The 10,660-nt window shown below is 36.0% G+C and overlaps 2 protein-coding genes and 1 pseudogene across 2 annotated transcripts; all 3 read left to right on the plus strand.

The window, feature by feature from the left end:
• The first annotated feature begins 3,015 nt into the window (after nt 1-3,015).
• LOC114380773 (vesicle transport v-SNARE 11-like) lies at nt 3,016-6,800 on the plus strand. The gene is made up of 6 exons (XM_028339817.1): nt 3,016-3,245; nt 3,466-3,581; nt 4,316-4,374; nt 4,462-4,650; nt 5,891-6,061; nt 6,276-6,800. The coding sequence occupies exons 2-6, from the start codon at nt 3,488-3,490 to the stop codon at nt 6,426-6,428; spliced, it is 666 nt and encodes a 221-aa protein (XP_028195618.1). The 5' UTR covers nt 3,016-3,245; nt 3,466-3,487; the 3' UTR covers nt 6,429-6,800.
• A 505-nt stretch (nt 6,801-7,305) lies between these two features.
• LOC114381351 lies at nt 7,306-10,035 on the plus strand (annotated as a pseudogene).
• Nucleotides 9,208-10,038, plus strand: LOC114381352 (pentatricopeptide repeat-containing protein At5g15340, mitochondrial-like). The gene has a single exon (XM_028340592.1). It carries the CDS (start codon nt 9,237-9,239, stop codon nt 9,894-9,896), a length of 660 nt encoding a protein of 219 aa, XP_028196393.1. The 5' UTR covers nt 9,208-9,236; the 3' UTR covers nt 9,897-10,038.
• The last annotated feature ends 622 nt before the right edge of the window (nt 10,039-10,660 follow it).

The following is a 10,660-nucleotide window of genomic DNA, read 5'->3' on the forward strand; positions in this document are numbered from 1 at the left end:
GTGATTTGGAAGAAACAATTTATATGCAACAACCAGATGGGTTCGTTGTTCCAGGAAAAGAAGACCATGTGTGTCTTCTTAAGAAGTCATTGTATGGATTGAAGCAGTCACCTAGACAATGGTACAAACGTTTTGACTCATTTATGATTGATATTGGGTACATAAGAAGTGAATATGATAGTTGTGTTTATCAAAAGAAACTATTTGACAACACATATATTTACTTGCTTCTTTATGTTGATGACATGCTAATTGCATGTAAGCACCCAAATGAGATCAATAAGATGAAAACACAATTAAGTGGTGAATTTGAGATGAAAGATTTGGGTCCAGCTAAAAGAATCCTTGGTATGGAGATTATACGAGATCGAAAAATTGGAAGGTTGTGTTTATCTCAAAAGAGCTATGTTGAGAAAGTTCTAGAGAGATTTGGAATGCACAATGCAAAAGCAGTTAGTACACCTTTTGCGGCCCATTTTAAGTTATCTGCAAATATGTCACCACAAACAAAAAGGAGGAAGAGTTCATGTCTCGAGTTCCTTACTCAAATGCAGTTGGGAGTCTGATGTATGCTATGGTTTGTACCAGACCAGATATAGCACATGCAGTGAGTGTCGTTAGTCGTTATATGGCTAATCCAGGAAAGTCTCACTGGCAAGCAGTAAAATGGATTCTCAGATATTTAAGGGGTTCAACTAATCTGGGTCTAGTGTTTGGCAAAGCAACAAATGAATGCAATGGTCATGTCATTGGATATTGTGACTCGGATTATGCTGGTGATCTTGATCGTAGAAGGTCCTTGAGTGGTTATATTTTTACGCTTGGAGGTAGTGCTATAAGTTGGCGTGCGACTCTACAGTCCACTGTTGCCTTGTCGACTACAGAAGCAGAATATATGGCAGCTACTGAAGCGGTGAAAGAAGCTTTATGGCTTAAAGGTCTTGTTGGTGATCTTGGTGTAAGTAAAAAGGAAGTTGTTGTGCATTGTGATAGTCAAAGCGCAATTCACTTAACCAAAAACCAAATGTACCACGAAAGGACAAAGCACATAGATATAAGGATGCATTTTATTCATGATGTGGTAACACAAGGTGATGTGTTAATAGAAAAGATTTCTACTTCAGATAATCCTGCTGATATGATGACAAAAGCTCTTCCAACATTAAAGTTCAAACAGTGTCTGGACTCAGTGGGGATTAAAATTGACACAGGAAGTAGATGGAGCAACACTAGCACACAGTGAAAAGTTTAAGGTCATAAGAAATTTAAGGCAAGGTGGAGATTTGTTAATTATATGCCTTAAATTAAACATAGTAAATATTAATTTACCTTAAATTAAAAATAATAAATATTAATTTAATATTAATTTTAGTCATGTAAGCGTGAATTTATGAGGACTATAAATAAAAAAAATTAAAATCATAATGGGACTAAAATTAAAAAAACACAAATTTACAGAAACTTAAAATGAAAAAAAAAATTTACGGGTACCAAAATTGAAAAAGTATAAACTTATAAGACCAAAATTAGAAAAATAAACTTATAGGGACCAAAAATGAAAAAACACTAATTTACAAGGACAAAAAACATATTTAAATCGAGGTTTTACTAATAGATATGTTGCGTGACAGGAAAGCTTTGTTACATTTATTTTCTTTTTTCTTGGTTCTTTTCTGTTTTCTTCTTCTATTTAGGAGGATCCTTATCTTCCTTTCTCTATGTTACTTATTCTCTTCGCCTCAAATCTCAATAGATTTCTTCTTTTATCCAAAAAAAAAGGTTCCTCTTGGATTTCAGCTAAGAATTATTTCATGTAGAAGGACAAGGCTGCTCCTATCTTACTCTTGTTTCTCTTTCTTTATCAATGAATACCTTTGGAATAAATACAGACAGAAAAACAAACTTCACGAAAGTCGAATTATTTTTGAAAGTATATTGGAAAATACATTTAATGCACAAGGAAGCACATCTCACTGCTTGATCAATACTAAGTTAATGACCTATACAAGCAGATGGTCATGCAGAAAAGACAGATCAGCTCAATAAGAGAATAGCAGATCCCCAAAAGATCAGAGCATGTGAAGTTTTCCTCATAATAATGTCAGCAATTAAAGAACACTTCATCATCTCACTAAAAAAGTATTCTCTCAACATGCTGAGATCCACTTTGCTCCTCTAGCCATCAAATTCTAGTAGCATCTGCTCATTCTAGTCCCTTTACTGCAGTTACTCTTTCACAGTAACATTTCTTCTGGGCTGTGCATCACTCTGTTTGTCTACATGCTCGTTGTGCTGTCTCTCAAGTCTCATGTGCAAGGGGTGCCTGTATTCTTCAGTATTGCGTTTCAAGTCATATTTGTTAATCACATGGTTTGTGGAGTCAATTATGATTTAAGTTGTATTCTTTTGATAAGTGTTTTTATTTGTATCAAGCTAAGGGATTAGTAAGCTAAGGTTTGAAAATATTGTCCTTATTAACACGACACTCTAACAAACTGAATTAGATTAATTATGTTAAAAATAATTAATGTAATTATATATAACACTAAAATGTTTAATATATATTTAATACACATATACATATAAATTTACATAATAAATTTTGTAACAATTAATTTTAATCTAATAATGTATGATGAATTCGTAATTCATATGAGTCATACATAAGAGTATTTTTGATTTTTCCCTCTCATTATTGGGTGTATGTGTATGAAAAAATATGTTAGGTGTAAAAACCTAAAATATATTTAATGGATTAATTTATCATCAAACTTTTATGATTAATTATTAAACTTATAATACAATCAATACATATACATATATTTTACTTATATTTGTTTTGATCAATGATCCATTACTCCCGTCTCTTGATCATATAATGATGGGTTCAATTTTTAAAATTGTGATTTACTCAGTAAATAAACAAATAAAAATAATAAGAAAAAGTCAAGTGGCCATCCTAATCATCCTCCACAATTCCCCTCACAAAACACAAAAATTAGTTAAACAAGTAATTTAAACTCTCTGCAGACAAATCCTTCCATCCCACCAATTACTGAAAGAGAATATACGCTCTCATCATTCGCCATTTCGCTGTCCACTAATTTTCTTTTTTCCTGCATTGTCGTTTTGATCCCTCCCCCAAACGAAACGCACCCTCTCCTCTTTCGGAACCTTCGCCGCCCTTCTCCGGCCAAATTCCCCGCGGTTTCTCGAACTTCCGACGCCATCTCCGGCCACCTCAGGTACCTTCGCCACTTCCGATCTCTCTCTCTCTCTCGCTCACCACTTTCCAATTCTCGCGTCGCCGATCATCCTCCTAATTTTTGCGCTTCCGCGTTTGAATTAGGGTTTCGGAGACGGATTCTCGATCCCTAGGTTCAGATTTCGTTTTGCTTAATTGGCTGATAGGTTCTTTTAATTTAATTTAATTTTGTTTCGTTTTGTTGATCATGAATTGAACAGAGAGTGAAGAAGGTCGTTGACGATGAGCAACGTGTTCGAGGGATACGAACGCCAATACTGTGAGCTCTCGGCGAATCTAGCGAAAAAGTGCACTGCTGCTGGTGTTCTTAATGGAGGTACTAGAAGATTCTAACTTGATCTTACTCTTTTTTATTAACGAGTTCTCTTCTGTAGATGATTTAATCTGTATTTGATTGTATAATGTATAGTTTCAGTTAATTTGTTATGTTCTTTTGGTTATTTTGTATGCTCCTGGTGGTAGAAATTCCGTCCAGAAAGTTTCTCCTCTTGATACTTTCCTAAGCCTCACAGATCCTATGGGGGGGGGGGGGGGGGGGGTCTTGCTAATGTGTTAGAATTGCAGTCTCTATGGTTTTATTTCTTGACATTGTAAGCTCCGATTAGGAGCAGAAAATGCATTTTGTGGATTTTGAACATTATTATATTATAAAGGTTAACAATGGCTATAAGTAAAGTCACCTTTCTATCACTTCTGTATCTTTGTACTGTATTATTTCATAACTTGTTTTTCTCCCATTATGTTTGATGCCCACCTTGTTTTTGTTTTCTTTTGTTAGTTGAGTGGGTGGGGGAAGCATTCTAATGCAATCATCATAGAATAAAGTGAATTCTAATACTCATTTTGTGAGACAACAGTATTTGGCTCTCTATCAATTCTTATGGATTTTAACATATTCATGTAAGAATGTCTTAATTCTTTAAGTAGTGAACTACACAAATGACAAACTATTGAAAGCCTTTATTGGGATGGAGTAAACATTGAATCTTATGATTTATTTTGGAGTAATGCATATTCCATTATAATTTTTTATCATTTTCTTGTCTGCAGAGCAAAAGAAACAGAAAGTTTCTGAAGTAAAGGCTGGAATTGATGAAGCAGAAGCTTTGGTACTTCTTTTTCTCCCCCATTAGGAAGCTGACTTTATTTTTTCTGTATTCTGGGGTTCTGATATGGTTTAGCTTATGAAATTGTAGATTAGAAAAATGGACCTTGAGGCAAGAAGTTTACAGCCAAACATCAAGGGTGTGCTTCTTGCTAAGTTGCGAGAGTATAAATCGGATCTCAACAATCTTAAAAGTGAAGTTAAGAAAATTGTATCTGGTAACTTAAACCCTTCTGCACGGGATGAATTGTTGGAATCAGGCATGGCAGATGCTATGACGGTATGAATCATTTATTTTAACATCCACTTTTGGTATTGGTAATATGGTATTCAGAGATGATTAATTTTGCTGTGAAACTATAACAAGGAATTAATTTGATCATCTTTTTTCTTTGCAGTTATATACTTTTCTATTAAAATTAATAGATTAGGTGATGGCTTATTGTTGCTGATATTGTTTTTCCTGGTCAAGCAAACCACATCCCTTCTTCATTACTATTTCTTTAGCCATTGCAAACATAAGTTGTTTGTAGTTCACATTTGAACTGTTACAGTATGTGGACCAATATAGTATTGAATTCTTATTGATCAATAAGTAATTTGTCCATACTTTGTGTTTATTATGATTCCACGTGTTCTCTAGGTTGATGACTATGTTCTTGATAATCACAATCATTTATGAGATGAAGTTCAAACATTGAAACATAAATCTTTAATGGTAGATAAATTGTAAAGAGTAGTTATGACACAACTAAAATTAGATCTTTTGAGGTCAAATGTAAGATTAATTGTCTAGAAATGATCTTAGAATTTTTATCCAATTGATTCCTTTTGAGTATTTGATGATCATAACAATTTTTGTCTAATTGATTTGTTTCTGAGATTTGGTTGTTACTTGTTCCATTGCTCTGTGGCCAATTTGTTGTCGCCATGTTTTGTGATATAGGTACCTTTTCTTTAAGGTACACTTGATTCTCTCATTAGTCCTGTATTTGCATAGGATGGGCTGTCCATTTTCACATATAATGTAGACAAGTGTATTAACATTTAACAATACTAGTCTGTTCCCTATGCAATGCTAAGGTAACTTTATACTAATTTTAAAAATTGTAATGTTTTATATTTTTTATTAATTATATTTAACTAATTTAGACCAAGTAAAATTGTTGATAAGATACAGATCTAATTTATAAGATTAGGATAACCATTAAAGGTTTAATTTGACCATTAATGGATAAATAGATTTTTAGTATGTTCAACTTTTTCTACTAGTAGATGCTTTGCTATCAAATTTTTTTTTCCTTGAACTGGTTGGTGAGACCTCCGATATTTATATATACGTTAGATTATAAATTTGCTTGGCTACTTTCAGGCCAATTGTGCCAAATGGCACTTCTATTGTCTGATTTCCAGATATGAAGAATGACTTTAAGCTTAAATTCAATCTTCATTTCTGATCTCCCAACTTCTTGGATTGGCAACACCAAAGCTGACACCAATTTCTAATGTGAATACATTAGGCATCTGCTGATCAGAGAACAAGATTAATGGTGTCAACTGAGAGGTTGAATAAGACCAGTGATAGAGTTAAGGATAGTAGGAGAACAATGTTGGAAACAGAAGAGCTTGGTGTCTCAATTCTTCAAGATTTGCATTCACAGCGGCAATCTCTATTGCATGCACATAACACGGTAATCTTTTTTCTCTCTTGTTCAATAGATGACGTGCTTGCAATTCTATTACTATTAGTAACATGATATAAGAATTTCAATTTTCTATTATTAGTAATTTCACATGAAATATAAAATGTTCTTTTTTCCTGAGTGGAACGAGTAGTATCAATAGTGATGAGAGCATAAAAGTATATATCCTTTGATCTACTGATGGTTGCATTCCCTCATGCAGCTCCATGGAGTGGATGATAACATAGGCAAGAGCAAGAAAATTTTGACCAACATGTCAAGAAGGATGAACAAGAACAAATGGGTTATTGGTGGCATTGTTTTGGTCCTGATTATAGCTATCATCGTGATCCTGTACTTCAAGCTTTCTAAATAGCCAATGACAGACCTTTCCTTGTAATGGCCATAAAGGTCGCTAAGATACAAGGATTACTATTATTTCCCATTGTTCCCCCTCCTCTTCTGATTATGATTTGTGAGTGTTCGGACAAAGATGATGCTGTGAAGTGCTGCCAGATGATTTCATACTGTTGGCTTCTTTCAATGTATCTGATGATGGATTTGGCATGTATGGAATATTGGTTTTGATTTCTTTATGGCCAGTTATTGCATGAATGTTAATCATGAAAGCAGAATTCTTTGTGGTTATGCTGTTCAAATATAGACGAGATTTGGTTCTAATCCAACTTCTGAGTTTTGTATATTATAACATGCGTCTGAAGTATTTGAAGAGTGAAATTGCGGACTACAGTATAGGGTCTTCAAAATGTAATTAAATTTTTTGCTACATTAAAGGATACGTTTAGATATAATTTAATTAAATGTTTACTAAACATTATTATATGATTGCTTACGAAATTTATTGCAAGAGTCAAACTATTTAAACAAGTCCAAATTGTAAGTTCTTGTTTTATCAATACGAGTTATTAGTCGTTGAAATTGAACGTGATCATTTTATATGCGTTAATCTTTCTGTAAATGGTTATTGCGGAAGTGTAATGAAAAGCATGAAGAGAAATATTAATTAAAAACATGTAACATAGTTATGCAAATTACGACGAGTTACATTTAAGATGGCAAATTAATATTGTATGGCATATTATTTACATAAAGGGTATTCTCTTTCAATCTATTTTGTTTTCATTCTTAACTTAGGCCCAACAAATGCAACATTAGATTGGAAGAGAGTGACCCAAACGTCTAGAGCTTTCCATGAGCGTGTTGAGGATTTCGATAGAAATAAGTACAGAATGGAGTGAACTAAAGATTACAGCTTTACATGAAAACCCAAGAGAGGAGGAATGCTAAAATTCTTATCTAACTTTAAGATAATTTTTACCTGGGTTTTGACTTTTGACTTTTGACTGTTTAAAGGAAGGAGATAAACCACAAAGCATACAAATTAATTGACATGGGAACATGAGATTATTCATACTTAAACAGAGGTCTTGAGTTCGGAGTCCTAGACGGAAGATGTTTGTGGTTTAGACCAAATAAAATAAAAAAAAGGAAAGAGATAAGGGATGGGGAAGACAATGGCTGAAAAGTGAGAAAAGTATTGAGATTTTTCTTTTCTTTTTTAAAGTCATTGGCGAGAGAGTGCACATGCAATTATGCAAAGCACAAAATTTCAGAATACTTAACCTCTTAACTCCCAATCTCCTCATAATTACATGACCCCAGAACTATAAAGCCCAACCATCTATCCTAACTCAAATAATCATCATATTATGGTATGAGATGGTCACACACCACACAACAGCACTGTGCTCTCATATTCCGTTCTCTTCTCCGACAATGCGCCCGCGCCTCCGCCGTCCGCCCCGGCGAGCAACTCCACGCCGCCGCCACCGTCTCCGGCCTCCTCTCCTCCCCCTCTCACTTCCTCCTTAACCCTCTCCTGCTCCCTCCCTTACCACGCCCACAAACTATTCGACCAAATTCTCCGCTCACACAAGGACTCCGTCGACTACACCGCCCTCATCCGCTGCTCCCATCCCCTCGATGCCCTCCGTTTCTACCTCCAAATGCGCCAGCGCGCCCTCCCCCTTGATGGGGTGGCCTTAATTTGTGCCCTCCGTGCTCAAGGCTTGGGGACAGCAACCTCGTGCCTCAAATGCACGTGGGTGTGGTGAGGTTCGGGTTTTTGAGGCACACCAAGGTTTTGAATGGAGTGATGGATGGTTATGTCAAGTGTGGGATTGTGGGTGAGGCTAGAAGGGTGTTTGAGGAGATTGAGGGCCTAGTGTTGTGTCTTGGACTGTGGTGCTGGAAGGTATCGTGAAATGGGAGGGTGTGGAGAGTGGGAGAGTGGTGTTTGATGAAATGCCTGTGAGAAATGAGGTTGGTTGGACTGTTATGATAAAGGGGTATGTTGGGAGTGGGGTTTACAAAGGAGGTTTTTTTGCTTCTTAAAGAGATGGTGTTTGGTAACCAACTGGGATTGAGTCTGGCAAAAGGGGCTAGTCTCCCAGAACGTAATGAATCAAGGTTGGGAGAGGTGACTACATTTAGTACCCAACAATGCCTTGAACGTAATTTACAATACAGTGAGTCAAGGTTGGAATCCTTGCAGGGAGAGATATCCACATTCCATGTTCAAGAGTGTGTTGAACATGATTGCTTCCAAAGAAAGCTACCTTTAGGGAACCAAAAGGAAAAGGAGATTGTTTTTGGTTGTGGGTTTGGGTTGAATTCAGTTACTTTGTGTTCTGTTTTGTCTGCTTGTTCTCAATCTGGGGATGTGAGTGTGGGAAGGTGGGTTCATTGTTATGCTGTTAAGGCTGTGGGGTGGGATTTGGGTGTTATGATGGGGACATGTTTGGCTGACATGTATGCCAAATGTGGGGGGATAAGTTCTGCTTTGATGGTGTTTAGGCATATGCTAAGGAGGAATGTGGTGGCATGGAATGCCATGCTTGGTGGGTTGGCCATGCATGGGATGGGGAAGGTTCTAGTGGAGATGTTTGGTTCCATGGTGGAAGAGGTGAAGCCTGATGCTGTGACTTTCATGGCTTTGTTAAGTTCTTGTAGCCATTCGGGTCTAGTTGAACAAGGTCTGCAGTATTTTCATGATCTCGAGTCTGTTTATGGGGTGAGGCCGGAAATTGAGCATTATGCTTGCATGGTGGATCTTCTTGGCTGAGCTGGACGTTTGGAAGAAGCTGAGGATTTGGTGAAGAAGATGCCAATTCCACCAAATGAAATTGTTTTGGGGTCCCTTTTGGGCGCTTGTTATTCACATGGTAAGTTGAGGCTGGGGGAGAAGATTATGAGAGAGTTGGTTCAGATGGATCCCCTCAACACAGAATATCATATTCTTCTTTCAAACATGTATGCATTGTGTGGAAGAGTAGACAAGGAAAATTCCCTTAGGAAGGTTCTTAAGAGTAGGGGTATCAGAAAGGTGCCAGGAATGAGCTCCATATATGTAGATGGCCAACTTCATCGGTTCATTGCTGGGGATAAGTCACACCCAAGAACTGCAGATATTTACATGAAGCTTGATGACATGATATGCAAGCTGAGGTTGGCTGGCTATGGTCCCAACACAAATTGCCAATTTCTGTTTGGTTGTCCCAATGGGGATGATTGCATGGAAGCAATGGAGGAGGTAGAACAAGTGTTGTTCACTCATAGTGAGAAGCTAGCACTTTGTTTTGGCCTAATGAGCAAACCATCTGGTTCTCCCCTATATATTTTCAAGAACTTAAGGATATGCCAGGATTGGCATTCTGCTATTAAGATTGCTTCTGATATATACAAACGTGAAATTGTTGTTCGAGATCGTTATCGTTTTCATAGTTTCAAGCAAGGTTCTTGTTCTTGCTCTGACTATTGGTGAATTACCCTTTAACCTGACAGACCTTTTTGGACCAGCAGATTGAAGTTTCATTAATCAGGACTAAGGAGAATAACTGGGCTTACAATTCAGATACATTATTTTTGTACAATGCTTTCTACAATAATATCCTTTTTCTCTATCACATTCTTTATCTTTTCTTTCTTTCTTTGTTATAAAATAAATTGTATAAATCTCAATTGGGTTTTCTTTGTTTTAAAATAAATTGTATAAATCTCAATTGGGTAATGGATTTGCTGCAGTAACTTTACCATGGTAAGAGCTCCTAGTCCTAAAATAAATTTCATCAGTATAATATGTTTTCATTTTAAATTTGGGATTTAATCTTGGCATAGTCAAGCATTTTTTTTTTTTTGACAGAAAATCTATTTCCATAAATTTGTAGTATATTTTTTTTTTCCTGTACGAAGAGGTGCATCCTCTACTCAGAAGTATTGTTAGGAATGAAATCTAGCTTAACTATAAAGAACATGAAATGAGTAGCTTTTACTTTCAAGACCTGTGTTGTATGTATGCACTTTTCTTAACTTTGGAAAGTTCTAAAGAAGATCAATTGAACTTTTCTTTTGCAGTGTCAGAAAATCATTAACCAAGAGAGTAGACGGGAAAGGTCCCCCCAAAATCTGCAACTTTGCATGATCAATTGATCATGCGTAAATAATGACTTATAGATGTTTAGCAAGTTTAGGTTTCAATATTCTGATTCTGGTACAACATTCACGAAGCACTTAAATACTAAAAGATTA

The sequence above is a fragment of the Glycine soja genome, chromosome 13, assembly GCF_004193775.1.
Source record: "Glycine soja cultivar W05 chromosome 13, ASM419377v2, whole genome shotgun sequence".
NCBI lineage: Eukaryota > Viridiplantae > Streptophyta > Magnoliopsida > Fabales > Fabaceae > Glycine > Glycine soja.

What these genes read in the sequence shown, in the direction of transcription:
- LOC114380773 (XM_028339817.1), top strand. Translation starts at nt 3,488, where the DNA reads ATGAGCAACGTGTTCGAGGGATACGAACGCCAATACTGTGAGCTCTCG. An exon ending in TTGATGAAGCAGAAGCTTTG is followed by an intron (nt 4,375 to 4,461) that starts GTACTTCTTTTT and finishes ATGAAATTGTAG; the next exon opens with ATTAGAAAAATGGACCTTGA. An exon ending in TATTGCATGCACATAACACG is followed by an intron (nt 6,062 to 6,275) that starts GTAATCTTTTTT and finishes TCCCTCATGCAG; the next exon opens with CTCCATGGAGTGGATGATAA.
- LOC114381352 (XM_028340592.1), top strand. Translation starts at nt 9,237, where the DNA reads ATGCCAATTCCACCAAATGAAATTGTTTTGGGGTCCCTTTTGGGCGCT.